General features: G+C 47.2%; 1 protein-coding gene across 1 annotated transcript; it reads left to right on the top strand.

Moving 5' to 3' along the window:
• The first annotated feature begins 7,941 nt into the window (after nt 1-7,941).
• OCSTAMP (osteoclast stimulatory transmembrane protein) lies at nt 7,942-17,324 on the top strand. The gene is given in 5 exon segments (XM_003936482.4): nt 7,942-7,985; nt 12,373-13,375; nt 16,671-17,025; nt 17,028-17,089; nt 17,091-17,324. Coding segments are annotated over 5 exon segments (1,698 nt in total).
• Nucleotides 17,325-26,334: the final 9,010 nt, after the last annotated feature.

The raw sequence follows: 26,334 nt of genomic DNA, 5'->3' as shown, positions 1-26,334 counted from the left end.
CATTGGACTTGGAGATGATTTGCCTTTCTGAACATAAGAGAGCATCAAAGCCCAAAATCCCTGGGCTGGGAATTCCACAGAATTGACCTCTCCGACTTCATTTTCTCCTGCTCTCTCCTCCCCTCTCCAGGCACATACTCAAACTCTTCTGCCTCAGGGCCTTTGCACGTGCTGCTCACTCTGCCTAGAACACTCTGCTCTCAAATATATGCTTGGTTTCCCCACTCGCTTTATTCAGGTCCCTGCTCAGGTGTCACCTCCTCCGAGAGGCTTCCCTGACCTCCTGTCTAAAATATCACCCTCATTACTCTCCACCCCCTTACTCTGCTATATTTTTTTCTTAATACTTAGGACACTATATAACTTACTTTCTTATGATCTTCCTCTCCCTCTAGAATATACATTTATGAAAATACAAATGGTATTTTTTTTACTGTGGTAACTCCAGTTCCTAGAACGGTTTCCGGCACATAGCAAGTGTTCAGTAAATATTTGCTGCTTGAATCTGCACCAGAAATAATGAGAAAGCCATCTCTCCCCTCTGGGGTCTGTTTTGTTTGTTACTTTGTTCACTCAATCTTCCATTTATTCATCCAATAAACATGTATTGGGAACCTGTCACGTTCTGGTTCATTGTCCCGCCCACACGGAACTTAGATGCTGGCAGGGGAGACAGGCAATAGGAAGATAAACAAATAAAATGACTCTGGGTCGTGATGCCGGCTGGGAAAATGAAACTGACCACAATGGTAAACTGACTCAGAGGCTACTTTAGTCAGCGTGACTGGGGAGGACTTCTCGGAGGAGGTGGCATTGGATTGAGACCTGAAGGAGTCAGCCAGATACTCACAGAAATGTGGGAGGAAGGGAGAAGGTGGGGGCGATGGGGAGTCTCTGGGAGAACATTCCAGGCAGGGGAGCAGATTGCTTCACTTAGCTGGATGCTCTGAGCTGGAACTTTGTGCAGTTTGGACATCTAGATTCTGCCTCTTCTGGTTGGTTACCAACTCTCTCTGCAGCTTTCCTGAGAAGGCATCTTAAGTTTCTCTGACTGGATGTTACTCAGTCCTTGAAGCCTGAAGAGCTTTGCCTTTTTTTTTTTTTTTTTTTGAGAAGGAGTTTCGCTCTTGTTACCCAGGCTGGAGTGCAATGGCGCGATCTCGGCTCACCGCAACCTCCGCCTCCTGGGTTCAGGCAATTCTCCTGCCTCAGCCTCCTGAGTAGCTGGGATTACAGGCACGTGCCACTGTGCCCAGCTAATTTTTTGTATTTTTAGTAGAGACGGGGTTTCACCATGTTGACCACGATGGTCTCAATCTCTTGACCTCGTGATCCACCCGCCTCGGACTCCCAAAGTGCTGGGATTACAGGCTTGAACCACCGCGCCCGGCGAGCTTTGCCATTCTTAGCGTAAAAGAACATGCATGGGCATAAGGCAGCAGCACCACTGCGGTGTGCTCCTGGTGGCACGGAAGAAAGGAGATGGCAGAGCTGGTGCAGACTCATTGGAATACACCAGGGCCTCATGTCCAGAAGAGAAGAGGAGCGCTCCAACTCAGAAACGACCAGGCAAACAAAACTCTGTTTTTGTTATCTGTGGCTCCATAACAGACCATCCCCACACTTAGAACTTTGAAACACAGCGATTTCCTGGCTCACGTTTGCATCTGGACAGAGCTCTGCAGGATTGCCATTGTCTTCGCCTGAGTTGGGAGTTCTGCTAGGGCTGGAAGGGCTGCAATGGCTGCTGACAGGATCTCTCTTCACACGGCTTCTCCCGGAGTCTCAGGATCTCTCTTCACACGGCTTCTCCCGGAGTCTCAGGATCTCTCTTCACACGGCTTCAAGGCCTCTGAGACCAGGATGTGGAAGTCTAGGAACATCAATTCTGTCAAATTCTATTGGTCAAAGTAGCCCACAGGACTGGCCTGGTCCAAGTGGAGGGAAATAGACTCCAGCCCTTGATGGCAGGGGCAGCATCCACCAGGGAGGGGAGGGACAGTGGGCTGCCATGTTTGGAAGCCATCTACCGTAGCCCCCAAGAGCAAAGTGGACACAACGTGTGAAATGTCGTCCTGAAAAGGGATGTCTACATGGCCAACAGGGTTATGAGGAGATACCCAAACCTGTGTGTTTATAATTTGCAGGGAAACGCAGATTAAAATAAAATTCGACAACATGCCAATCAGACTGGCAGAAATGAGAAAAGTGGACAATAAGTCCCGGTGGGATATAAGGCAACAGAAACCTTCTCAGCCTGGCCAGCAACTTGGCAGTAATTAGGGGTATTCATTATCTGTATTTCCTAGGGCCTAGAAAACTACCATGGGATCTAGAGACAGTGTCAAAGGATATTTGTGCCACTGTTGTTTGAGGACACCTAGGTGACCATCACTGGGGAAGTATTTAAATAAAATATAGAGGAAATATGCTAAAAAACAAAACAAAACACAGGAACACGTAGAAGGGATGAACTACAGGTACACACAGTGACAGATCGGACGTATTCCAGTGTGGGTGTCAAACAGCTACAGAGTTAAGTAGGTGGAGAAATGGAGGTGGTGATGGTAGGTGTAAAAGACGAAATAAAAGTCATTAAACAAGGAGCTCAATAAGCCTCATTGGAATCCTGGTGCCCAGGCTGGTCTTGAACTCTGGCCTCAAGCAGTCCTCCTGCTTTCGCCTTCCAAAGCACTGGGATTGTAGGCATAAGCCACTATACCTGGTCTACTATTTTGGATTTTGATTTTTTCATCTGAGAAATGAGAGCATGTAGTGGGGGGTCTTGGAAATAGAAAGCATCTAAACTAGCTAATTGGTGGAGAGTTTAGTAAAGGGTCAAGTTACAAGGTGAGCAGAGAGCAGGGGGACCACAGGAAAAGCGTGGGACCCCAGTGCTGAGAAATCAGGAAGTGAAGAGTGAGGAGCACCTCCCAGCCTAAGGCCTCAAGGGAGTGAGCTCCCTGTTGGAATATGGGTCCAGGGACACAGCTGGCTCTTGGCGACTGTAGGAAGGGGTGGGCTCTTCCTCTCCTCCATCCCTCAGCTCTCCTGCTGGGGAGTCAGGGCTCTCTAGAGAAACTAACCAGCAGGGTGTGTGTGTGTGTGTGTGTGTGTGTGTGTGTGTGTGTGTGGTACACGCGTCTTATCAAGAAAGAAGGAGAAAGAGAGATTTCTTTTAGGAATTAACTCACACCACTGTGGAGGCTTAGTGAGTCCAAAAGCAAATGAGGAGGCCAGGAGGCTGGAAGGCCAAGAAAGCGCTGCAGTTGGAACCTGAAGGCCGTCTGTCACAGAGCGCCCTCCTGTCCAGGGAGGGTCAGTCTGCTGCAGTATTCAGGCCTCCCAGTGATAGAAGAGACCCACTCGCGTTCTGGACAGTGATCCGCCCTACTCAAAGCCCGGTTATTTAAATAGTCATCTCATCCCAAAGCACACTTACAGAAACATCAAGGGTGGTCCATAACTAAATCTCTGAGCACCATGGCCCAGCCAAGTTGACTCATGAAATTGTATGTGTTGCACCAACGGAGCCAGAATGCAAGGGGGGCTTTGATGCAGCCCATCCAGGTCCACCTCCTGGGTGCAGGGCAGGGAGGAGGAGCATGGGAGGAGCCTGGAGAAACAAGCTTTGAGAAGAGTATGGCACAAAGGGTCGATGCCACATCAGAGCTTGCAATCTGGTGCCAGCCCTGAGCCAGGTTTTGTTTTTCTCCCTGAGTTTTTTTTTATGTTTATTTATGTATTTATTTTATGTTTATTTATGTATTTATTTTAAGACAAGGTCTCGCTCTGTGGCCCAGGCTGGAGTGTAGTGGCCTGGTGTGATCTCAGCTCACTGCAACCTCCATGTCCCAGGCTCAGGTGATCCTCCCGCCTCAGCCTCTGGAGTAGCTGGGAGTGCACACCATCACACTCACCTAATTTTTCTATTTTTAGTAGAGATGGGGTTTCTCCACGTTGCGCAGGCTGGTCTTGGACTCCTGAGCCTCAAGTGACCCACCCGCCTCAACCTCCAAGTGCCCAGGTTATAGGCATGAGCCACCGTGCCGTCCCCTGATGAATTTTAAATTATTATTTGCTGCTCTTTAAAATTCAGGAGATTTCACATAAAAATCTAGATTTCCGCTTCTACTGGAAAGGAAAATACCAAATCTATCTAGCAATACGAGACTTCATTGGCACACAGCAACAATTGCTTGGAGCTGAATAGTTTCCATGGAGGAAATCTTAAGCTGGAACATAAATATTCATTAGCCTCAGTCCCCACCACTCTTTAATGTCTTACGCTGACTCTCCTCTTTCAACTCTGTCACTTTCCTGGCCTGTGAAGGCATTTGAACCTATGGCACCTGAATTGCATGATCTGGGAGGTCCGTTTCAGCCTTAGTGGTGAAGGATTCTAATGGCCTAGAGCAGCACTGCCCACTGAACTTTCTGGATGATGGAAATGGACTACAGCTGCCCTATACAACACAACAGACACTTGCTGTGTGTGGCTACGGAACATTTGTAATGCGGCTAGTTCAGACTGAGATTTGTCCTAAGTAGAAAAATGTAGGATGAGAAAATGAATGTAAAATATCCTGTCAATTTTTTATATCATTTACATGTTGAAAGGATATTTTTGATATGTTACATCAACTAAAATATTTGATTAAAATTACTCTCCATTTTTTAAAGTTCAATTTTTTAAATTTAAAAAAATGTATGTATCAACTTGGCTGGGCCATAGTGCCCAGATATTTGGTCAAGCATTATTCTGGATATTTCTGTGAACTAATATTGAAATCAGCGGGCTTTGAGCAGGGCTGCTAGAAGAGTTTATATGATGCATACGGTTCGAGTTTACATGATGCATACAGTTCGAGTTTACATGATGCATACAGTTCGAGTTGGCGGCTCACACAAGGCTGCTACTGGACAGCACCAGCCTTATAGGAAGACTGTGGTTGCTTCTCTGTATTCTCAAACCATCTGGACAGTGGCAACATTGAAGAAGGCTGAAGAATTCAAGGACTCTAATAGTCTATGCAACTGGGCGCAGTAGCTCACACCTGTAATCCCAGCACTTTGGGAGGCCGAGGTGGGCAGGCTGCTTGAGCCCAGGAGTTTGAGATCAGCCTGTGGCAACATGGCAAAACCCCATCTCTCCTGAAAATAATACTGTATGAATCTCTGATTCTGATCCCAGACCAGGCACTCCAGGAAGATCTGAAGGCTTACCTCTTCCTCTTCCTCTTCCTCTTCTGTCTTGTGGCTCTGAATCCTCCACCCACAAATTCCCCTCAACAAAGCTGATTCTATTTTGCATGATTCAGAAGCCCCTTCCGGATGCTGTGGGCCTTGAGGTCAGGCCAGCCTTATATTGACAGAGGTAACTGCCTACATGTACCGAGAAAAGCCAAAAATAGCTTTTGCCCATTCACTCTCTATGCCTCCATGCTCCCGAATCTTACGTATCCACCCGGGGGCCTTCTGGAAATGAACTGCCTGGCCCTTATCCAATCAGCTCCCTAGTGCCCATGCAGAAACTGGCAAATACTGGTGGGTGTCTTCTAGGACTGTTTCTGTCCGACTAGCACAATGTTCTGAAGTTTGCTATGTGATGGGATCCAGGCCAGGGTGGGCTGGTGAGCATCTGAAGTCTGAACAATCAGATATGAGCAGACAGGGGCTCGCTCGGCAGAGCTGTCAGCCCAGCTAAGAAGGAGAGGGGTGTGAGCATTCACCTATTGCTCACTGTACACTCTACATGCATTATCTCATGGAATCCTCTAACAGTCCTTAAAGTAGATGCTGTATTCCCCTCATTATAGCAGAGGATGCGCAACTTCAGAGAGGGACAGTGTCTTGCCCACGGTCACACAGCACAGTAAGTGGCAAAGCTGGCATTTGAGTTCATGTGTGCTGCCTCCAGTCCAGGGCCCCTGAAGTTTGGGGGAATAGCTAGACACCTCCTTACAGCCAGACAGCTAAGAGCAGGCCTGATGAAGGCCTTCTGCAGGAGGTTAAAATTGATGGTCCTCATGCTGGCTTTGGCCCATAGACCTGCTAACATTGGTCTGCACAGTATTCTTTCATAAACAAACAAACAAACAGAAAACACTGGCTTAAAAATAATGCTGGCATTTACATTAAAAAGAGGATGGCTGGCGTCTTTAGGAAAGTCGGAAAATCTGGTCATGGTGAGCCTCATTTTCAAGGGGCTTTGACCCTTAATTGGAGATGAGTAGCAGCCGCCCAGATAGGAGGGAGCTGGGGCTGCACTTTGCAGTTCGTGAACCTGGGCAGGCTGGCCCCTGTGTGTACACGAGTTTGCTGCTGCTCTTCTGTCTCGTGTACGCAGTTCTTTGCAGACCTGGTGGCTGGCTCAACATCCTGGAGGGGCACATGGTCTGGGAGGGGTGTTAGGCCCTTTGAGGGTTCTGGCCACAGGTATTCCATTCAATCGCTGTGTGACTATGAGAATGTCACTTCCCCTATCCAGGCCGCAGGACATTCCCGTGGGGCCTGAGAGTGACCCAGGCAGCATGTCCTTATAAGGGAAAATAGCTGTGTCCACTACTGCTCCATCCCACAGAGTAGGAGCCGGGGGGACTTGGGAGCGGTCTGCTGGGAGTGATGGGGAACAGAGATGCTGGAGAGGTGTCTGCGTTCCAGGTGGAAACTGGCTTTCCTGAGAGCAGACCTGCAGGGCCATAACTGCAGAGGGGGTGCGCAGGGAACTTACGGTATTATCTACTATCTGCAGTACCAGCTGCACTACGAAGTAATCACGAGCTGTGTGAATTAGTTCCTCCAGAGCAGCAGAGCCCAGTGCTAACCGGCATACCCTGAAGCCAGCCTGCTGGTTCGAAATCGTGGCAGTACCATTAATAGCTGAGTGGTGTGGCTGGCGATGTAGCTCTCTGGGTCTCAGTTTTCTGAGCTGTAGAATGAAAATAACATCCTTACCATAAAGGGATATTCAAAGTAAGGGCTCAGTGAATTTGAAGAGAAATTCTTTAGAAGAGTGACTGATACGTAGTAAGTGCTCAATAAATGTTAATTGTTATTTTTATTTATTTATTTATTTATTTGAGGCAGGGTCTTGCTCTAAGCCCAGGCTGGAGCGCAGTGGCACGATCTCAGCTCACTGCAACCTCTGCCTCCCGGGTTCAAGTGATTCTCCTGCCTCAGCCTCCCGAGTTTTTGGGATTACAGGCATGAGCCACCACAACTGGCAATTTTTTGTATTTTTAGTAGAGACGGGGGTTTTACCATGTTGGTCAGGATGGTCTCAAACTCCTGACCTCAGGTGATCTGCCTGCCTCAGCCTCCCAAAATGCTGGGATCATAGGAGTGAGCCACTGTGCCCAGCCTTATTAACTTTCTTTAAGAGGAGAAAACAGACAGAAAGAGATGAGGTCACCTGTTCAAGGTCTCATAGCTAGCGAGGGACAGAGCTGAGATTTGAAGCTAGGCCCAAGTCAGGCTAAAGACAGGAAGGAAGCTGGGGAAGGAGACCAGAGCCACTGCTCCCAGGTCTGACTGTCTCCTATGAGTCCCAAGAGAAGGGATCAGGCTCCTCTTGGGGCACACCGCTATGGAGTGGGAGGGAAAGGGGAGCTGTATGGTTTCTATGTGCTTCTGTTTCCTAGTCTGTAAAATGGGACTAATTCTACCTTCCTGGATTAGAGACACTGCTTAGAAAAGGCTGTCTTTCTCTCTTCCCACACCTTCCACCCGCTCCTGTTTGTGGGCAGAGGATGAGGCATTTTGCCCAACCCTCTTGGAGGTGGACCCCAAAAAGGGCGGGACAAGGCAGCCAGGAGAGCTTCATTAAAGAGTGGAAAAGCAGAAGTGGCAGGTCCCAAGTCCCGGCCATTCCCCTACTTCCTCTCCACCTGCCACAGCTGCCAGAGACTGCCCGCCTGAAACCCCTGCCATTGAGGCAGTATGCCAGGCCACCCAGGAGAAGCTGAGCACCTTGTCAAGACCAGGTAGGTCTGGGGACTTTAGACACTGAGGGCTACAGGTGAGAAAACAGTCAGCTGTCGGGGGTGATGGATATGAACCGAAATCTTCAGCTCTGCCATTCCCTGGCTGTGTGACTTCCGGCAAATCCTCACCTCTCTGAGCCTCAGTTCCCCATCTGTGAAATGGAAGTAATAATGACATCTATGAGACTGTTGCCAGAATTGAATGAGAAAATGCGTGCTTAGAACTTGGCACGTGCTTGGCTCAGAGTAAGCACTCACCAAACAGCAGCTGGTTTCCTTGCCATTTACAATACCCAGCGAGGGGCTTGTCTTCCAATACGACTTAGGACTGGCTTTCAATCCTTAAACTTGTTTTTATTATAAGCTATTATTCCAAAAGCCATTGTGTTCCAAATGTTAATTATATAGTAGAAGGGCCGGGGGGGGGGGGGGAGGTGGGTGTTAGTCCCAAATTCAAAAACCTTTGGGAGCTGGGAAGGGGATGCACCTGTGAGAGGCCGCCTGGGTTTGCAGATAGACCTGCTCACTGATTAGCGGGTGCAGTCTGCAGGGTTGCTCCTCTGTCAAAGGGGGTTAATGAATACTCAGCTCCTTCTGCTTGTTACAAAGCTGGAAGCTCTAACCTAGATCTTCTGATCTCTCAAGAAAAGCTGGAAATTCAGATTTTAATGTGAAACTTTCTTATTTCCAAATGAGGCAGTTTAGAGACACACACACACACACACACAGCCACAATAAAGTGCATTTGTGTATGATTCAGCTTTAGGGCTTCAAGACTGTGACTTCCACTCCAGCCCCACAGGCCTCACTACATCTCAGCTTCCCTGTTTCCTGTTTGGTCAGAGTGCAGGACCTTTGCACATGCTGTTCCTTCTGTTAGGGATGTCCAACTCCTTTCTCTACCTTTAAATTGATACTTGTTCTTCCACCCCCAGCTTGAATGTCACCTCCTCCAGGAAGCCTTCCTGATTCCCCAGTAAAATAGACTCACTCTCCATCTATCCCATCCCAGTCCCGCCCCAGGCATATCATCCTCAGAATTCTTTTTTAATGAACTTAAACTCTAATGATCTATTTAAGTCTCCTCAATTAGACTGTGAACTCCTTTCGTGGGACCAGGACTTAATTCATCTTGGTCATCTTGATCAGCTGTCAGCACAGAGCCTGGCACAGAGGAGACTCGAGTGAACATTTAATTGTTGGTGTAAGTATCGTCAGGGTAATAACTGGTGCAGTGTTAAAGGATCCTTCTTCTGTACCAGACCCTGTGTCAAGTGCTTCACGTGCATTACTTCATTTTATTGTTTCAGGAGCCCTGTGACAAAGATTTCTGTATTAGTCAGGACTCATTTGGTTGCAAGTGACAGATTGATCTCACACTGCCTTGAAAAAAACAGACATTTTCTACTGTGTGGTCCAGCCTAGATTTGGGCTTCAGGCATGCCTGGATCCAGGGACGCCAGCAAGGCCACTGGGCCTCTCTCTCTGTTTCTTAGCGCTGTTTTCCTTGTGTTGCCTTTATCCCAGGCTGACTCACACTGCAAGGTGGTCCCCAAGGCTCAAGGCATCCCTCCTACCAGCTTAGCTCTCAAGGTGACAAAGAGCAGGTTTTTTTTTTTTTCAGTCATTGCAGCAAAGCCCAGAGGAAAGCTCTCTCAGCCCAGCTCCTGTCTGGCGCAATCCCCGTACCAGTCACTGCGGCCAGGGGAGCAGAGGTACTCGGATCAACTAGACCCGGTCACATGCTTATCCTTGGAGCTGGCAATGGTGGAGCAAGTCAGTGGCTTTGCCTGTAACCAACACAGCGATAGCCTCCCCACCACCTTCCCTGCCCATGATAACCATATTGACATAGGACCTTGCTGCCTGCTCTCACTTAAGATAACACAAGATCTCTAACCTCAGTGGGCCTTGGTGGTGCCCATATGTCCTTGCCCTAGTTCATTTGTTCTCCCACCTTCCTGGACAACCGTTTTGTACTTTCTTCTTCCTCTTCAAGCATCCCTCACCTCCTCCAGTATCTTACCTTCTCTGCGGACCTTGCTTTCTGCCAGCCTGAGCAAACAGAAGCAATCGATCATGCTACTGTCAGTGAATATTTTTGGAGTGCCCACTACATGGCAGATACTAGGGTAGGCACTTGGGACATATCAGTGATCAGAAGGGACAAAGTCCCTGCCCCAGTGGAGTTGACTCTAGTGGTAGATGATAGCTGATGCGATGCTTACCCTGTACCAGAAACAAAGTGACCCTAGGAGGTGCATACTTTTATTGCACCATTTTACCGATGAGATGGCTGAGACACAGAGAGGTTATGATATGTACCCAGGGTCACAAAGCTGGCAAGTGATGGAGCAGGAATTGGAGCCCAGGCAGTCCAGAGGTCACGCCCTTAGCATTACTCTTTTCTGTGTCTATCAGAGGATACTTCGCACAATACACACACGTTGCCTGTTCACTCACCATCACCTGTACCCATTTCCTCTGCTTTCCCACATGCTATTAAGGATGAATGACCCCTGCTCCATTCTAAGGCTCAGTCTCACCCTCTGTCCCCGCCCCTCCAGATGTCACTCCAGGGAGTCTCCTTTGTCAGTGTCTCCCCTCTCGATGAGATCTTCCATCTGTAAACATGCTACAGATTTCCTCACTTTACATGAATTCTTGTGGTCCAATTTCCTGTAGTTACCAGCTACCGCTTTATTTCTCTGCTCTTCGACCGCAGAAATTACTGGAAAGAGTGGTCTATATTTGTGTCTCCCATTCTTCTCCTTCCAGTCTCTCCTGCCAAGGTCGGCAGTGACCTCTAAGTGGCTAAAAGGCATTGGCCAGTCCTCATTTTTCTTGACCTTTGGCTGCATTTGACGTATTTGATCACTCCCTTCTCCTCTAAACATTTTGTTTCCTTGGCCTCACAGGTATCACATTGGTTTCTCAGTCTTCTTGGCTGAATTGCCTTGAGGCGTGTTCTTGGACGTCTTTCCTCCCCAGCGACACATTCTCTTAAGGAATCTCATTATGCACCATGGCTTCAGGTAGGGATATAAAGTTGGGAGCCATCTGTAAATCGATGACTCCCAACTTTATAACTCCAGCCTGACCTCCTGTCTGAATTCCTGACTTCTCTTTCCAACCACGTTCTCAAAAGCTCCACAGAATGGCTCAACTGAATCTCAAATTTAAGGGTTCTGAACTGAATTCCTCCTCTCTCCCCCTCCACTCAAAACTGTTTTGACCACAGAGTTCTCCTCTCAGGAAATGACACCTAAGTGCTTCCAGTTGCTCAGACACAAAAGCTCCTCGTCCTCCTTGACTCCCCTCATTCTCTCACACCCGTCAACCAATCAGCCTCTGCAAATCTTGTTGACTCTGCCAACAAAATGCTTTCAGAATCTAAGCTTTCCTTACTATGCCTTACCCATCACTCTTATCATAGTACAAGCCCCAGGAAGGTGAGGACTTCTGTTTTTTTCATTTCTGTTTCTCCTATGATTAACACAAAGTTGTTGCTTAATAAATGTTTGTTGAGTTAATAAACATAAGAATGATAGACTATAAAAATTCCTCAGAGGCCAACTAGTCCACCCTTCTCATCCCTAAATTAGAGAGGAGACCCAGAAGTCCAGAAAGAATAGAAGGTCCAGAATCATACAGCAAGCCACCAAGACTATGAATTCAAGTGGAATTGTTTCTCTTTTTCTCTCTTCTCTTATTCATTCTCTCTCTTTCACCTGGGCTTCTCGCTCCATGACTCTTTTGTTCTCTTAGACCAGTTGCCTTCACAAAACTGTAATTATAGTCTCAAGCAGGGCAGACATTCAACCTCGCATCCTCAGGAACTACATGGGAGTTGGGCTTTTCCCTGACAGTTGCAGTGAGAATAATCCTGGGGAAGGTTCTGATTGGTTCAACTTGTGTCACGTGGGTATAGAGTGAGTTACTCTGATGGGTCCACCTGGGTAACTAAAAGGGTGGAGTAGGCAAGGCGTGGTGGCTCACACCTGTAATCCCAGCACTTTGGGAGGCCAAGGCAGGCAGATCACGAGATCAGGAGTTCGAGACCAGTCTGACCAACATGGTAAAACCCTGTCTGAAAATACAAAAATTAGCCAGGCATGGTGGCACGTGCCTGTAATCCCAGCTACGTAAGAGGCTGAGGCAGAAGAATCGCTTGTACCCATGAGGCAGAGGTTGCAGTGAGCTGAGATCGTGCCACTGCACCCCAGCCTAGGCGACAGAGCAAGACTCTATCTCAAAAAAAAAAAAAAAAAAAAAAAGGGGGTGGAGTCTGTTATCAGAGCCAAGTGATGGGTTTGTGGGGCAGGGACAGTGGACAGACCCCCACCCACCTCCTGAGAGCAACGCCCCTCAATTTCTTTGTGTGCAGGTGGAGGTCCTGGCGCTCGGGGCTCTGGAAGGCCCTTGCCCCACTGCAGGCTGCCTGGGATGCCTTCTCCCAGCCTGTTCCAGCCAGCTGTGGCCAGCTGCTGACCCAGCTCCTCCTGTGTGCTTCCCTGGCCGCTGCTGCTGCGGGTCTGGCTTATCACTGGCTGGCGTCCTCGCTGCTTTATCCTCCTGGACCTTCAGCCAAGGTGGCCGCTGGCTGTGGCCTCCTGGTCTTCCTGGGCCTGGGCCTGGTGCCCCCAGTCCGCTGCCTGTTTGCACTCAGCGTGCCCACCCTGGGCACAGAGCAAGGCCGCCAGCTGCTCCTCTCCTATAGCACTGCCACCCTGGCCATTGCTGTGGTGCCCAATGTCCTGGCCAACGTGGGTGCAGCTGGGCAGGTGCTGAGGTGTGTCACCGAGGGCTCCCTGGAGGGTCTGCTCAACACCACTCACCAGCTGCACGCAGCGTCCAGGGCTCTGGGCCCTGCAGGCCAGGTGGGCAGCCGGGGCCTGACATTTGAGACTCAGGGCAATGGCTCTGCCTTCTACCTTCACATGCTCAGGGCCACTCAGCAGGTCCTAGAGGATTTCTCTGGTCTGGAGTCCCTGGCCCGGGCAACAGCACTAGGGACCCAGCGAGTGGTCACAGGGCTGTTTATGCTGGGCCTCCTGGTGGAGTCGGCCCGGTACCTCCATTGCTACCTGACGGACCTGCGGTTCGACAATATCTATGCCACACATCAGCTGACCCAGCAGTTGGCACAGGCCCAGGCTACACACCTTGTGGCCCCTCCGCCCACCTGGCTGCTCCAGGCAGCTCGGCTGAGGCTGTCACAGGAGGAGCTGTTGAGTTGTCTTCTAAGGCTGGGGCTGCTTGGCCTGCTGCTGGTGGGCACGGCTGTGGCGGTGGCCACAGATCATGTGGCCTTCCTCCTGGCACAGGCGACCGTGGACTGGGCTCAGAAGTTGCCAACCATGCCCATCACACTCTCTGTCAAGTATGATGTAAGTGTGATCATGGGAAGAGGGAACAGAGTCTTTGCCTTAAGGGAAGGGGGAGGGTCTGTTAAACCCTTGACTTGTGATTAAATTGGATTTGCCTCCAAGAAATAGCCCCTGAATCAGCCATGGGGCCCCATGCCATGGGTAGAGGGACACATCAGATACTCACAACAGCCCTAGGAAGTGGGTTCTATTTTACTCCCTATTGCAGGTGAGGATGCTGAAACCCAGACACCTTAAAATAACTTGCCCCCAAGGTCACTCTTCACAAGTGGCAGCACATCCTAGCCTCACCTTTCTCATTTGTACAAGTTGGATCAATCCTCCTAACCCTACGAGGCTACTGTGTGGCTTACAATGTCTTAAAGTACCTAGTAAGCTCCGTGCCGCATCAGAGATATTTAATAAAGAGTGGCTGTTATTAATAGCTCACGTCTGTCTATGTCGGACTGAAGGAGGGCTTTGAAATGGCCTTGATCAGGAGGCAGCCAGCTACAGCCTTCAGGATGAATCCAATGGCTTCTTGGTTTTGTAAATAAAGATTTTTTTAGAACACAGCCATGGCATTTGTTGGTGTGTTGTCTGTGGCTGCCCTACAAAGGATAAGTTGAGTAATTGCAACAGAGACTGTATGGGCTGCACAGCCTGCGATATTTACTATTTTAATAGTGATATAAAAAATATTCACTATCGACTTATAATTGGATGCATTACTAACAGATCAAGAGTTGTGTTTTTCGATCCTTTCTTTTGCCACAGATCTTTTTATTTTTTATTTCTAGTAGTGAGATCTCACACAAAAGTCCATTGCATAAACCATGTCAAAGTGTCAGACTCTGAGCTAATAATATTAACAGTTTATATTTATCAAGTACTTATTACATACGAAGAAAGTGTTTTTCAAACTGCACAAAATCATTTAATCAATTTAAGGAGTCATAGACAGCTTTTTAATGAAACAGAATAGACTGGAAAATTATAAGATTATATTGTAGGCAATAAGGGAGTGTATGATTTTGTGAATATTTTCTTCAATTACAGTAAAATCTGTGCTTTGAAGATGCTGTAAAATGCATTTCTTTTCTTTTCTTTTTTAAGACAAGGTTTCACTCTTTTGCTCAGGCCAGAATGCAGTGGTGTAGTGGTGGAATCACAGATCACTGTAACCTTGACCTCCTGGGCTCAAATGAGCCTCCTACTTCACCTACCTCTGCCTTCCAAGTAGTTGAGATTACAGACACACACCACCACCACCACCCAGTTCATTTCTAATTTTTTTTTTTTTTAGAGATGGGGTCTCACTATGTTGCCCAGGCTACTCTCAAACTTCTGGGCTCAAGCACTTCTCCCACTTCAGCCTCCCCAAGTGTTGGAATTAAAGGCATGAGCCACCATGCCTGGCCTGTAAAATGCATTTCTTACCATAGGTCACAGTAAAGAAATGTGTCAGGCAATGTTCTAAGTATGTTCCCTGATTTACTGTTTTTCACCAAATCTAAGATGTCATCAATAGCAAGTCACACCATTATTTTATGTATCCTTAGGGCAGAAAATCTACCAATTCAATCTTGACACAATGCTTTCTTATCACGTAGAATTTTAATTGTATGAAATAGTTCACTTATTATTTAACATAGGTTTATTTTGTCATTTCTTTCTCATGTATACATAAAAAGAAAAATAGGGGGCTAGACATGTTGGCTCATGCCTGTAATCCCAGCACTTTGAGGTCAGGAGTTCAAGACCAGCTTCACGAACATGGTAAAACCCCATCTCTACTGAAAATACAAAAATTAGCTGGGCATGGTAGTGCATGCCTGTAATCCCAGCTACTTGGCAGGCTGAAGTGAGAGAATCATTTGAACCTGGGAGGTGAAGCTTGCAGTGAGCTAAGATTGCTTCACTGTACTCCAACCTCAGTGAGCGAGACTCCATCAAGAAAGAAAGCAAGAAAACAGGAGAGAGAGAAAAAGAGAGAGACAGAGACAGAGACAGAGACAGAGAAGGAGGAAGGGGAAAGGAGGGGAGGGGAGAGGAGGGGAGGGGAGGGGAGGGGAGGGGAGGGGAGGGGAGGGGAGGGAAGGGAAGGGAAGGGAAGGGAAGGGAAGGGATGGTTTTCCTAAAACATTCAAGCCAACTTTTCTCAATGACTCTGGCCGAGGAGTCAATCTCTGAGACTTTTCCTCCAATGTCATTCTCTGTGCCTTCCAGAGCCTCAGCGATGCTCCACCATTGTTTCCAGCATTTTCTTGCAAGCTGTGGGCTTGCACTTTTGAGGGCCCCCACTCAGATCCTCTAGGAAGGCATAAATTGGCCAGGCCCACTCATTGATTTGATGTTATTTCATCTTTTCTGAAAGCTTTGGGAGTTTCTCCTACGTTCAGTTGAACCATTTAGGGTGTGGCAGGCTATCCCTCTACCCCTGGGTTAGAGCAGAATCCAACCCAGTTCGGTTCCAAAGCTCAAATGGTGAACTTCCTTCTTCCCTGGCTCTCTAGATACCATTCTTCCTCACCTGGATGTATCCATGGAAACTGCGGGACCCAATGTTTACAAGCAGGACACAGGGACCCACCTTGGCTGAGACTGACTCCTGGGTCGGCAACATGCAACCCATGTGTGGCTTTGGGCTTCATATCTCTTTTTTTTATTGAGATGGAGTCTTGCTATGCTGCCCAGTCTGGAGTGCAGTGATTCGATCTCACTGCAACCTCTCCTCCTGGCCTCAAGCTATTCCCATGCCTCAGCCACAGAAGCTGGGATTATAGGCACGCGCCACCGCACCCAGCTAATTTTTTGTATTTTTAGTAGAGACGGGGTTTCACCATGTTAGCCAAGGTGGTCTCAAACTCCTGACCTCAAGTGATCCACTCACCTCAGCCTCCCAAAGTCCTGGGATTACAGGCATGAGCCACCCTGCCCAGCCACTTCCTATCTTTGAAATTAGGCTCCTCTTGGGCTCGACCCATGGAATTCTGTATATTGGATGGAATAGAACATCTGAAGTATTCACTAAGGACTCAGCAAAGAGCAACCATCCATAAACAATTTGTTTTCTCTAAAATACTCTGCTCAAAGATGCTAACGATAGTAATATTTGTATGGTGATTTTTATTTGGCAAAAGAACCTGTTTCAGACTCCTAGTCTCATTGGGTCTTCCTCAAACCCTGGGAAACAGAAGTTATTTCTGTACCCATTTTGCAGATGAAGTCAGGGAAACCTGGACCAGCCTCCTCTAGAGGTGGGGAGTGCCCAGAGGGGCCCTCAGTTGACGCTGCCTTTTTCTTCTTTCCCAAGGTGGCATACACCGTCCTGGGCTTCATCCCTTTCCTCTTCAACCAGCCACCTCCGGAGAGCCCCTTCCTCTCTGTCCACAGCTCCTACCAGTGGGAGCTCCGCCTCACCTCTGCCCACTGCCCACTGCTACCTGCCCGGCGTCCCCAAATGGCTGCCCCACTGGCCTCGGGGGCCCTGCAGCTCCTGGCAGGCTCCATGGTGCTCCTGGAGGCCTATGCCCGCCGCCTGCGGCATGCCATTGCTGCTTCCTTCTTCACAGCCCAGGAGGCGAGGAGGGTCCGCCACCTGCACGCCCGGCTCCAGCGAAGACACAACAGGCACCAAGGCCACCAGCTGTCCCTGGGGGTTCCTTCCTGTGCCCCACACACAGACCTGTCTGCAAGCCTCCAGCATGGATAGACCACAGGCTGGATGCCTTGAAGAACCGAGAGCAGTGAGGAAGAGGGGAAAGTGCTTTGGAGTTGCACAGAGCTGAGTGGCACCCATTGCCCTTGTACCGCCTCCCTGTGTGACTTTGGTAGGTCACTTCACCTCTCTGAGCCTCAGTTTCTACATCTGCGTAACGATCTCGTAGTTACCATTGATGTGACCTACTTTCCACACAGGGGTGTGGTCAGGATGGAAGGAGATACTGGGCGTGACAGGCCTGGATGACAGGTAACGAACCATGCAAAGGTGAAGTCAAAGAAGTGCAGAGACAGCTCATGTTTCCTCCAGGCTCATCTCACCTGCACCAACGGCTCTACCTGGTAGATGGAGACCTCACATCACGAATTTCTCTAAATGTTCCTGGAACTTATTTATATGCTTCGAAATCCTCTAAGCTCATGGACAGTAACCCACAGTTTTAATTACATAAATAAATGTATTTATTAAACCTTAAATTCGATTATGTTATTCCTCTGCCTCAGATTTCTTCAGGGTCTTTCCATTGCCAGGATTAGATGGCCAAATTAAAATATAGCACATTCAGTTCAACTTGGATTTCAGATAAACGACAAATACTTGTTTAGTTAAAAACTTAAATGAAATGTGACAGAGTTTAATTGAGCAGAGAACGCAGCCCCAGAGCCAGAATAGGTTCAGAACGACTCGGGGAGGGAGGTGCAACATGGTCAGATAATATATATGGACAGAAAAAGGAAAGACGTACAGAAAACACATGTGAGGTACAGAAACACGTGTGAGGCACAGAAAACACGTGTGAGGTACAGAAAACACGTGTGAGGTACAGAAAACACATGTGAGGTACAGAAACACACGTGTGAGGTACAGAAACACACGTGAGGTACAGAAACAGCTGGATTCGTTGCAGCTTGGCATTTGCCTTACTCGCGCACAATTTGAACAGTTGGCCACCTTTGCTTAAGTGGAAACTCAGTGATCGGTACAAGAGTAAGTTACACTCTGTTTACACATCCAGGTAGGTTACAGTTCACTATGTATGGAGAAACTTTTAGGACAAACTTTTTATTGTTTTTTTTTTTTAATAGTCTCGCTCTGTCGCCAGGCTGGAATGCAGTGGCGCGATCTTGGCTCATTGCAACCTCTGCCTCCCAGGTTCAAGCGATTTTCCTGCCTCAGCCTCCCGAGTAGCTGGGACTACAGGCACATGTCACCATGCCCAGCTAAGTTTTGTATTTTTAGTAGAGATGGGGGTTCACCATGTTGGCCAGGATGGTCTCGATCTCTTGACCTCGTAATCCTCCCACATCGGCCTCCAAAAGTGCTGGGATTATAGGTCTGAGCCACCGTGGCAGGCAAGGACAAACTTAAAATATGTAAGGAGTTAGCCTTATGCTAAAATTATCAATGGCATTATCATCCTTCTTTTAGAGGAGAAGAAACAGATTTAGAGAGGTTAAGTATTTTGCCCAAAGTCACTCAGCCAATAAACTGCAGAGCCGGGATTTAAACCCAACTAGCCCAGCTGCCATGATTCATGAACTTAACCAGTCTCTCAAATAAGAGTAAAATCCCCTTTGACAACCACACTCAAATCAGTTTGACTTCTTTGGCACCACAGTCATAACCAGGATTGTCAGTTGGGTGGGTACTCTTCAAATATGTTTCTATACATATATGTGTATGTAAACAGAGTATAGAAATACATAATATTGTTTGTTGCGTTTTAAGTAACATGATGCCATATATATAGCACTGTAGAGTGTGTTTTCACTCAACAATATGCCATGGCCCTTTTTATTGTTAAAGAGCATTGATATGTTATTAGTTATTTAGCAGTTCCCCTATTAATAGATGATTAGGTGGTGTCTAGTTTTCCATGGTGGCTCATGCCTGTAATCCCAGCACTTTGGGAGGCCAAGGTGGGTAGATCACAAGGTCATGAGATCGAGACCATCCGGGCTAACATGGTGAAACCTCGTCTCTACTAAAAATGCAAAAAATTAGTCAGGTATGGTGGCACACACCTGTAGTCCCAGCTACTTGGGAGGCTGAGGCAGAAGAATCACTTGAACCTGGGAGGCGGAGGTTGCAGTGAGCCAAGATGACACCACTGCACTCCAGCCTGGGCAGCAGAGCGAGACTTGGTCTCAAAAAAAAAAAAAAAAAGTTGTAATGAACATCTTCATTTTCTTGTTTACATCAGAAGCTTTCCTTAGAACAGATGTAGAACTCCTAAACTACATGGGCTACTTTCGAGATTTTAGTTTTTAGATGTCTGTTAGTTGGTATGGCTGACAGACATCTAAAATCGCCCCCAATGATCCCTACCTCCTCGTATTCATGCCCTTATGTGGTCCCTTCTCCTTGAACGGGGGCAGGACCTTGGCTCTCTGCTAGCTAATCAAATGTGACAAAGGTGATGGGATGTCATTTCGGTGATTAAGCTACATAAAATCATCATTTCCATCTTGCTAGCAACCTTTCTCTGTTGCTTTCTTCTTGGCTTGCATGGTTTGATAAAGCAAAATGCTATGTTGCTAAGGCCATATAAAAGAAATGGCAGGCCTCAGTCCTACAGACCTCAAGAAATGTCTTCTGCCAACAACCTTCTAAGTGAGCTTGGAAGTGGATCCTTGCCCAGTTGGGTCTTCACTTAGGACTCAAGACCTACCTGGCTGACACCTTGATTCTAACACTCAGACACCCTAAAGCAGAAGACTCAGCTAAACCATATCTGAGCTCCTGACCTGCAGAAACGGAAATAAGAAATGTATGTTGTTTTAAACCACTACATTTGTGGTCATTTGCTATGCACAGGTAACTATAGAGCTGAGATTCCCCAGAAGTCAACCCTGAGACAAGAATTTATGTGCAGGTAGTTTAATTGGGACGTGATTCCAGGAAGCATCAGTAGGGGAATAGAGAAGAGAAGACAGGGAGAAAAGCCTCTGCAGGTTGTATTATCAAACAGGTTGCTGCTGTGGAAGACTCAGGCTGTCTCTCTGGGCAACTCTGCCAAATAGTGCAGCATCTGTACCAGAGTTGTCTCCCCAAGAGCATGGCAGGAAATCTGGGTATTTATTCCCCAACTCTCAGCTGTCAGTGTGAATGGTAGGAAAAAACAGTTTCCTCCCACTGTACTCTCAACACTCAACAGACAACACTTCTGTGACCAAAACATATGGGAGTGTTCCCCAACTCAAGCCATTCTCCAGCAGACACCAACGGCATATCCTGTCATTCAATTCAATTCTGACACTATCGACCTGGAGTTGGAGTCTGATCCCATAGGTTAAGGGCTCAGTCCCACAAGACTACGTCCACTTCGTGTGCTAATTGCAAGTAGCAGGTGGTCAGCACCCTTCTAACTGACCAACTATAAATTGGGGTTTCCGTGACTCCCTCCTCAGGTTTGAAAGTTCTCTGTAATGGTGCAGAGAACTCAGAGGCATGCTTATTTACACTTACCCACTTATTATAAAGGATATTACAAAGAATACCGATGAGCAGACACATGGATGAGACGCGCAAAGCAAGGTACGGGGGAAGGAGCACAGTGATTCCATGTCCTCTAGGAGCACGCCATCCTCCAGGAACCCTTACGTGTTCAGCAACCCAAGCTCCCCAAGCCCTGCAGTTCAGAGATTTTTATGGAGGCTTCATCACATAGGCATGATCAATTATTAAGCCAATTTCAGCCCCTCTCTCATCCCAGGAGGATGACGGTTGCTGAAATTTCAAAGCTGCTAATCATGGCTTGGTCCTTCCAGTGATATTTCCATTACCCAGGAAATTTCAAGGGATTTAGAAGCTCTGTGTCATACTCTCCTATCATCCTCGAAATCACAAAGGTCTCAGGAGCTTTGTGTCATGATCCCATGGTCAAAGACCAGATATTAGAACAAAAGGTTCCCCTAGCACCCATATCTACAAGAGTTTTGGGAGCTCTGTGTTAGAAGCAAGCAGACTCATATCTGACTGCCCTTTGCACAGGTTCCCAAAACTCCTTGCCCTGGTTTAGGGCACTTGAGAGCCATCCACCCCATTCAACTACTGTTCCTCAGTCCTAAAATTCCACCATTAGTTCATGACCATTGTGGCTTTCTCTTCTCTGGTGTTCTCATAGGGACCTGCCATTAAGACACTCACACCTTCAACTACAAGACATCATCAGACCTTCTCTGTGGGCTGGAGGGGAGGGATACGTGTTTGAGATTTGAGGGAGGGTGGGCAAGATGAAAATAACTCAGAAAGGCTTGGGTCTGGTTCATTCATTCACTCAATGTATCTATCTATCTAACATGTATTGAGCACCTAATATCTGCCAAGAACTCTTCTAGATGTAGGAAGACTACATCCTCCTTCTCCTCCTCCCGCCTCCTCCTCCCACCTCCTCCTCCTACATCCTCCTCCTCCTCCCTCCCCCTCCCCCTCCCCCTCCCCACCTCCTCCTCCTCCTCCTCTTCTCTTTTTTTCACATAGGAGATGAGGGAAACAGCCAGTAGCCTTCAACTCCACCTCTCTAAGTCTAGCCAGCTCCCCATCCTAGCCTGTATCTTACCCCCACCTCTTGATCCATCTGCCTTGATGGCTCCATCCCAGCTAATGTATCTCAGCTCCCAGAGGAGGCTCCATAAGCAATTCAGAAGGCTTGTGTGACCCTTGCTGCAGCTCTAGTCAAGATGATGACAAATGGCATTAGAGCTGGTAGCCCTCTCCCAGCCCTCCTCCCCTTTACCTGTCAGTCCTGCTAACTCCTGCAGAGCAAGCTTAGGCAATGCAGGTGGAGAAAGGCGTTTGCACTCAGCCTGGCACTGTAACTCTGACTGACGAGCCCAAGGAGGTACTAGGTGGGAGCCTGGAGCCACCTCCCTGGTCTAACCCAGGCTTGAGCCCTGGATCCAGGCTTCTGGGACCACCTAGCCTCCTAATATGGGGAAGGAGGATGGTCAAAGGCCACCAGGACCAGACTTACTAACAGGCATGGTGTCCCTGTTTCAATTTAAGGAACCTGGGTCACTCCCTCTCCCCAAACAATTTACTGGTACTTATTCTCCACAGGTGATACCAAGTCACTCTTGGTGCTTTATTGGAAGTTGTTAAGCATTGCCTTTCCCAGATACACACATGTCCTTGGGAGAAGGAGTTAACTGAGTCCCAGAAACTTAAGTGTGGTTAATGAAGTTCTTGAAAGCTTTTCCCCTAAAAAGAGGAACTTTTTAGGAATTCTTTGAGACCAAGTGATCCAGAACAGAAAAAAAAAAAAAAAAAAAAAAAAAAAAAAGGTAGCATTGACAGGACTCCATTCTCATGACCTAATCACCTCCCAGAGGCCCCACCTCCTATATCATTGCACTGGGAGTTAGGATTTCAGGATTTCAATGTATGAATTCTCGGGGGACACAAACATTCGGTCTATTGCAATGACTTAGTTGCTTCAAGTTCTGTGCAACCTCATGAGAACTTGCTGGGGATGATTTTGGACAGCTCTGCTCATTGAGCCACAGGATTTTTCTCTGTGCATCATCTATAAAATGACATGAGTGTATCTGAGAGCTGCAGAAGTTGTACTAGACATTTTATTTTTATTCGTTTATTCATTCATTCTGGTTACCTCACTTCTGATCATCCCCTTTGTATATGGCAAATTATTCACTGTGTAAATCTTGCTAGAAGGCAGGGCACCTTCTCCCACTAGGGAAACCTGAAAAGCTGGTTATCTGCTTTCTCTGCCCCCTGGCACTTGGGAATGGGCCATGTGACCTAAGTTCAGACAAACAGATGCCTCTACCAACTAACACATATAAATGCACCAGAAGAGCGCATTTGGGAAAACGCACTCTTTCATGCATTTATTTTATGCCAGCAACAGCAGTAGTGGTTTCCATTATTCAGTGGCCCTGGAGGCAGTGACAGCAGCTTAGCATCCACTTTCCAGGTGCAATGGTGGTAGTGGCATCCTTGCCAGGTGATCCTGTGATTGACTCCGACCACCCCCCCTACCTTGGTTCCTACCCATATTCTAACTTGGTTTCATAAGCCTCCTCGTGAGTCTCCTATATTTAACATCTTTATTGAAAAGTGCCCTTTTTTGCTTCTGTTTGTGAGTCCGTATCTGCTGCTTGCAGCCAGGACCCTTGGTTGATATTGATCTCTAACATGGCTCTTGGTGCTGACAAGCTGAGCTATGAGGATTCTCTAACCCTGTGATTCTTCTCCAACTGCCTACTGGCATTTGGGCCCAGGTGGCAAACCCAACATGGCCAACCTTGAATTCTTCCTCCTCACAGACCACTTCCACCCCACCCCTACACCTAACCCCCCGTGTCATCCCAGATCTTCTGTCCTCTCCACCCTTCACATCTAATCAGCTACTCCCTTCTCCATGTCCATTGGGTGTTGGGCCATTGCCTCAGTTTCCCTTTTGGCCTCCTTGCCTCCAGCCTCTTCCACTCTCCCCCCTTTCTCCACACACTGCCCACAACACCCAAGGGCACCTGTCAGGTAGTCATTGTGTGCACAAGCTTTAGGATAAAACTAGACCTGAAGTCAATACTTACCCCACCACTTCCTAACAGTGTGGTCATAGCCAAGTTATATATTAGAGTGACAACTTCTCCCTGTTTGCTCAGGACTGAACCATTTTTAATCATTGAAAGATCCAAGTCTTGAGAAAATTCTATTTATATTTTTAAATTATTAAATGTACAGTTATGCTTAATGTAAGCTTAGTTTATACATCTGTAAAATAGGATCTATAGTAGTACTTAACCTATAGCACTGTTCCGAGGATTAACTGTGACAAAGGGTAGAAAGTGCTTGCTTGTGGCAAGCCTAAAATAGATGTTACCTATGTGGAAATATCTTCCACACAGCATTTCCACTCTATTCTTTCACAGTACTTTTCCCCATTCGGAATTCTATAGCTCTCTGTAATCACCTACATACTGTGGTCTTTCTCACCAGATTTTGAATAGGCAGCCTATATGAAGGCAGTAACCATGCATGTCTGGCTTCTTCACTACTGAGTCCTAGAGTCTAAAACAGGCGTCCCCAAACTTTACACAGGAGGCCAGTTCACTGTCCCTCAGACCGTTGGAGGGCTGCCACATACTGTGCTCCTCTCACTGACCACCAATGAAAGAGGTGCCCCTTCCCAAAGTGCGGCGGGGGGCCAGATAAATGGCCTCAGGGGGCCGCATGTGGCCTGTGGGCTGTAGTTTGGGGACGCCTGGTCTAAAACATTGCCTCGCACATAGTAGGTACCCCCAAAATATTTGCTGGATGAATAAATGAATAGATAATGAATAAAGACTAACCTTAATCTTAATACCCAAGACCTTTTGCTGAAATCTGGTTCCTTGAGAAAGGTTTGAGGCATAGATTGTGACTTTTTGGAGTTCTTTGGTTGCTAGCAAGAGAAAGTATCTCTGGGCAACTAAATCAAAAGGGAATTTGATTTCTATTGGAGTTGGAAAAAAAACAGAACCAGGGAGAACTCTGGAGATCCATATAGCTGGAGCTAACTGGAAGTTGCTTCACAGCATTCATGTCAGGGTGAACATTCCGCTCAGGATTCAAAATCAAATCCATGATACGTTTGGTTCAGATAATGTGCCTGCATCTAGACCAGAAGCACAATGGGCAACTTGGACTATCTTTCAAGGGCTGTTATTGACAGTCATACAGGTTAGGCACTGCTCATTTCAAGTAGGCACCACTCAGCACAGTCTAAATGGATGGACTCTCTGGAGTTGTGCAGTGCACAGCCTATGGGACTCTATATGGCAGAGCTGAGTGGTGGTGGTGTAGTTTCCCCCCTGCCAAAAATTGAAGTGTTTGTTCTCAGAAAAAGGAGGACCAGAATAAAAAACAACACATCCACCACATATAATTGACTCAGGTTAACAGCTGTGGGAGGTCGACATTATTTGATGTATCAGCAAGATCTAGGCCTTCCCAGGCCTTCCTCAGCACTCGCTGTCAGCCAGGACTTCTTTACTTTGCAGACACAGCTTTCACAGCAAGGTTGCCTGGCAAAGCAATGGTCAGTCTGACAACCACTGGCCTGTGCCAATGCTGCCACTCAGTGGCCTTCATGGAAACCGCAGTATACAGTGTGGGCTTGCCAGTCTGCCTTTTTTCTTCTTCTTCCCTTGTCCCTCTCTCTCTATTCCTTCGCTCCCCTGCCCTCAGCCCTGCTCTGCCCTCCCCTCCTGCAATGCTGAAACTCCTCGTTCTTTGGGTCTGGTAGTAAACCCTACCTATACCTTCCTTTGGCTTGGAATTCCTGTCCTCAATCACTATCTGACTATCTGTATTGGTTATTGGTGTAAAGCAACATCATTTATTATTATTATCTTTCATGATCCTGAAGTTTCACTTACAAGCTGTCCACACTCAGGGTCTTTCATGCAGTTGAAAGCAGATGGTGGCTCTGGCTGGAGTCCTCTTGAAGTTTAGTTCATTGGGTGCCATCTTTGAAGACCAGCTACCACCAGTTGCTAACTGTTTTCTTCTGGAATTGAATAATAATACATCATAACTTTGTCAGCAACTTTCATGCCTTCCAATGAGTAAAGTGTTAGAAAATTCTATTTATTCTATATGTATACAATGCATATACAGTCATGTATGACATAGGAATGTTCCAGTCAACAATGTACTGCGTATACAACTGTGGTCTCATAAGACTGTAATACTGTATGTGTACTGTACCTTTCCTATGTTTAGATATGTTTGCATACACAAATACCATTGTGTTACCATTACATATGGTATTCAGGACAACATGTTACACAGGTCTGTAGCCTAGGAAAAATAGGCTACACCATACAGCCTAGGTGTGTAGTAGGCTATATCATCTAGATTTGCGTAAGAACACTCCATGATACTCATACAAAGGTGAGATTGCCTAAAGACACATTTCTCAGAACGTATCCCCACTGTTAAGCCATGCATGGCTGTTATTTTCCTTGTGGGTGTAAAGTTATTTTCTATATTACTCACAATGTATATGTGATCATTTGTGGCATTAAAGTATATTAACTGTGTTGCTGATTAAAATAATAGCAAATTACTAGACCCATATGAGTTCCTCTTTATAAAACTGTCAGAAGAATGTGCACCTAAACTTAAACTTGGGTATCTCTGGGAAATGAGGTTACGGCTAATAGATCATTTTCTTTAGAAATACTCTGATTTATCTTCAGCTTTCACGTATTAAAAGCCAGCAATGGCCGGGTGCGGTGGCTCA

This window comes from Saimiri boliviensis, chromosome 9, assembly GCF_048565385.1.
Source record: "Saimiri boliviensis isolate mSaiBol1 chromosome 9, mSaiBol1.pri, whole genome shotgun sequence".
NCBI lineage: Eukaryota > Metazoa > Chordata > Mammalia > Primates > Cebidae > Saimiri > Saimiri boliviensis.
The sequence above is the reverse complement of the archived record's forward strand: the minus strand, read 5'-3'. Positions and strand labels throughout refer to the sequence as shown.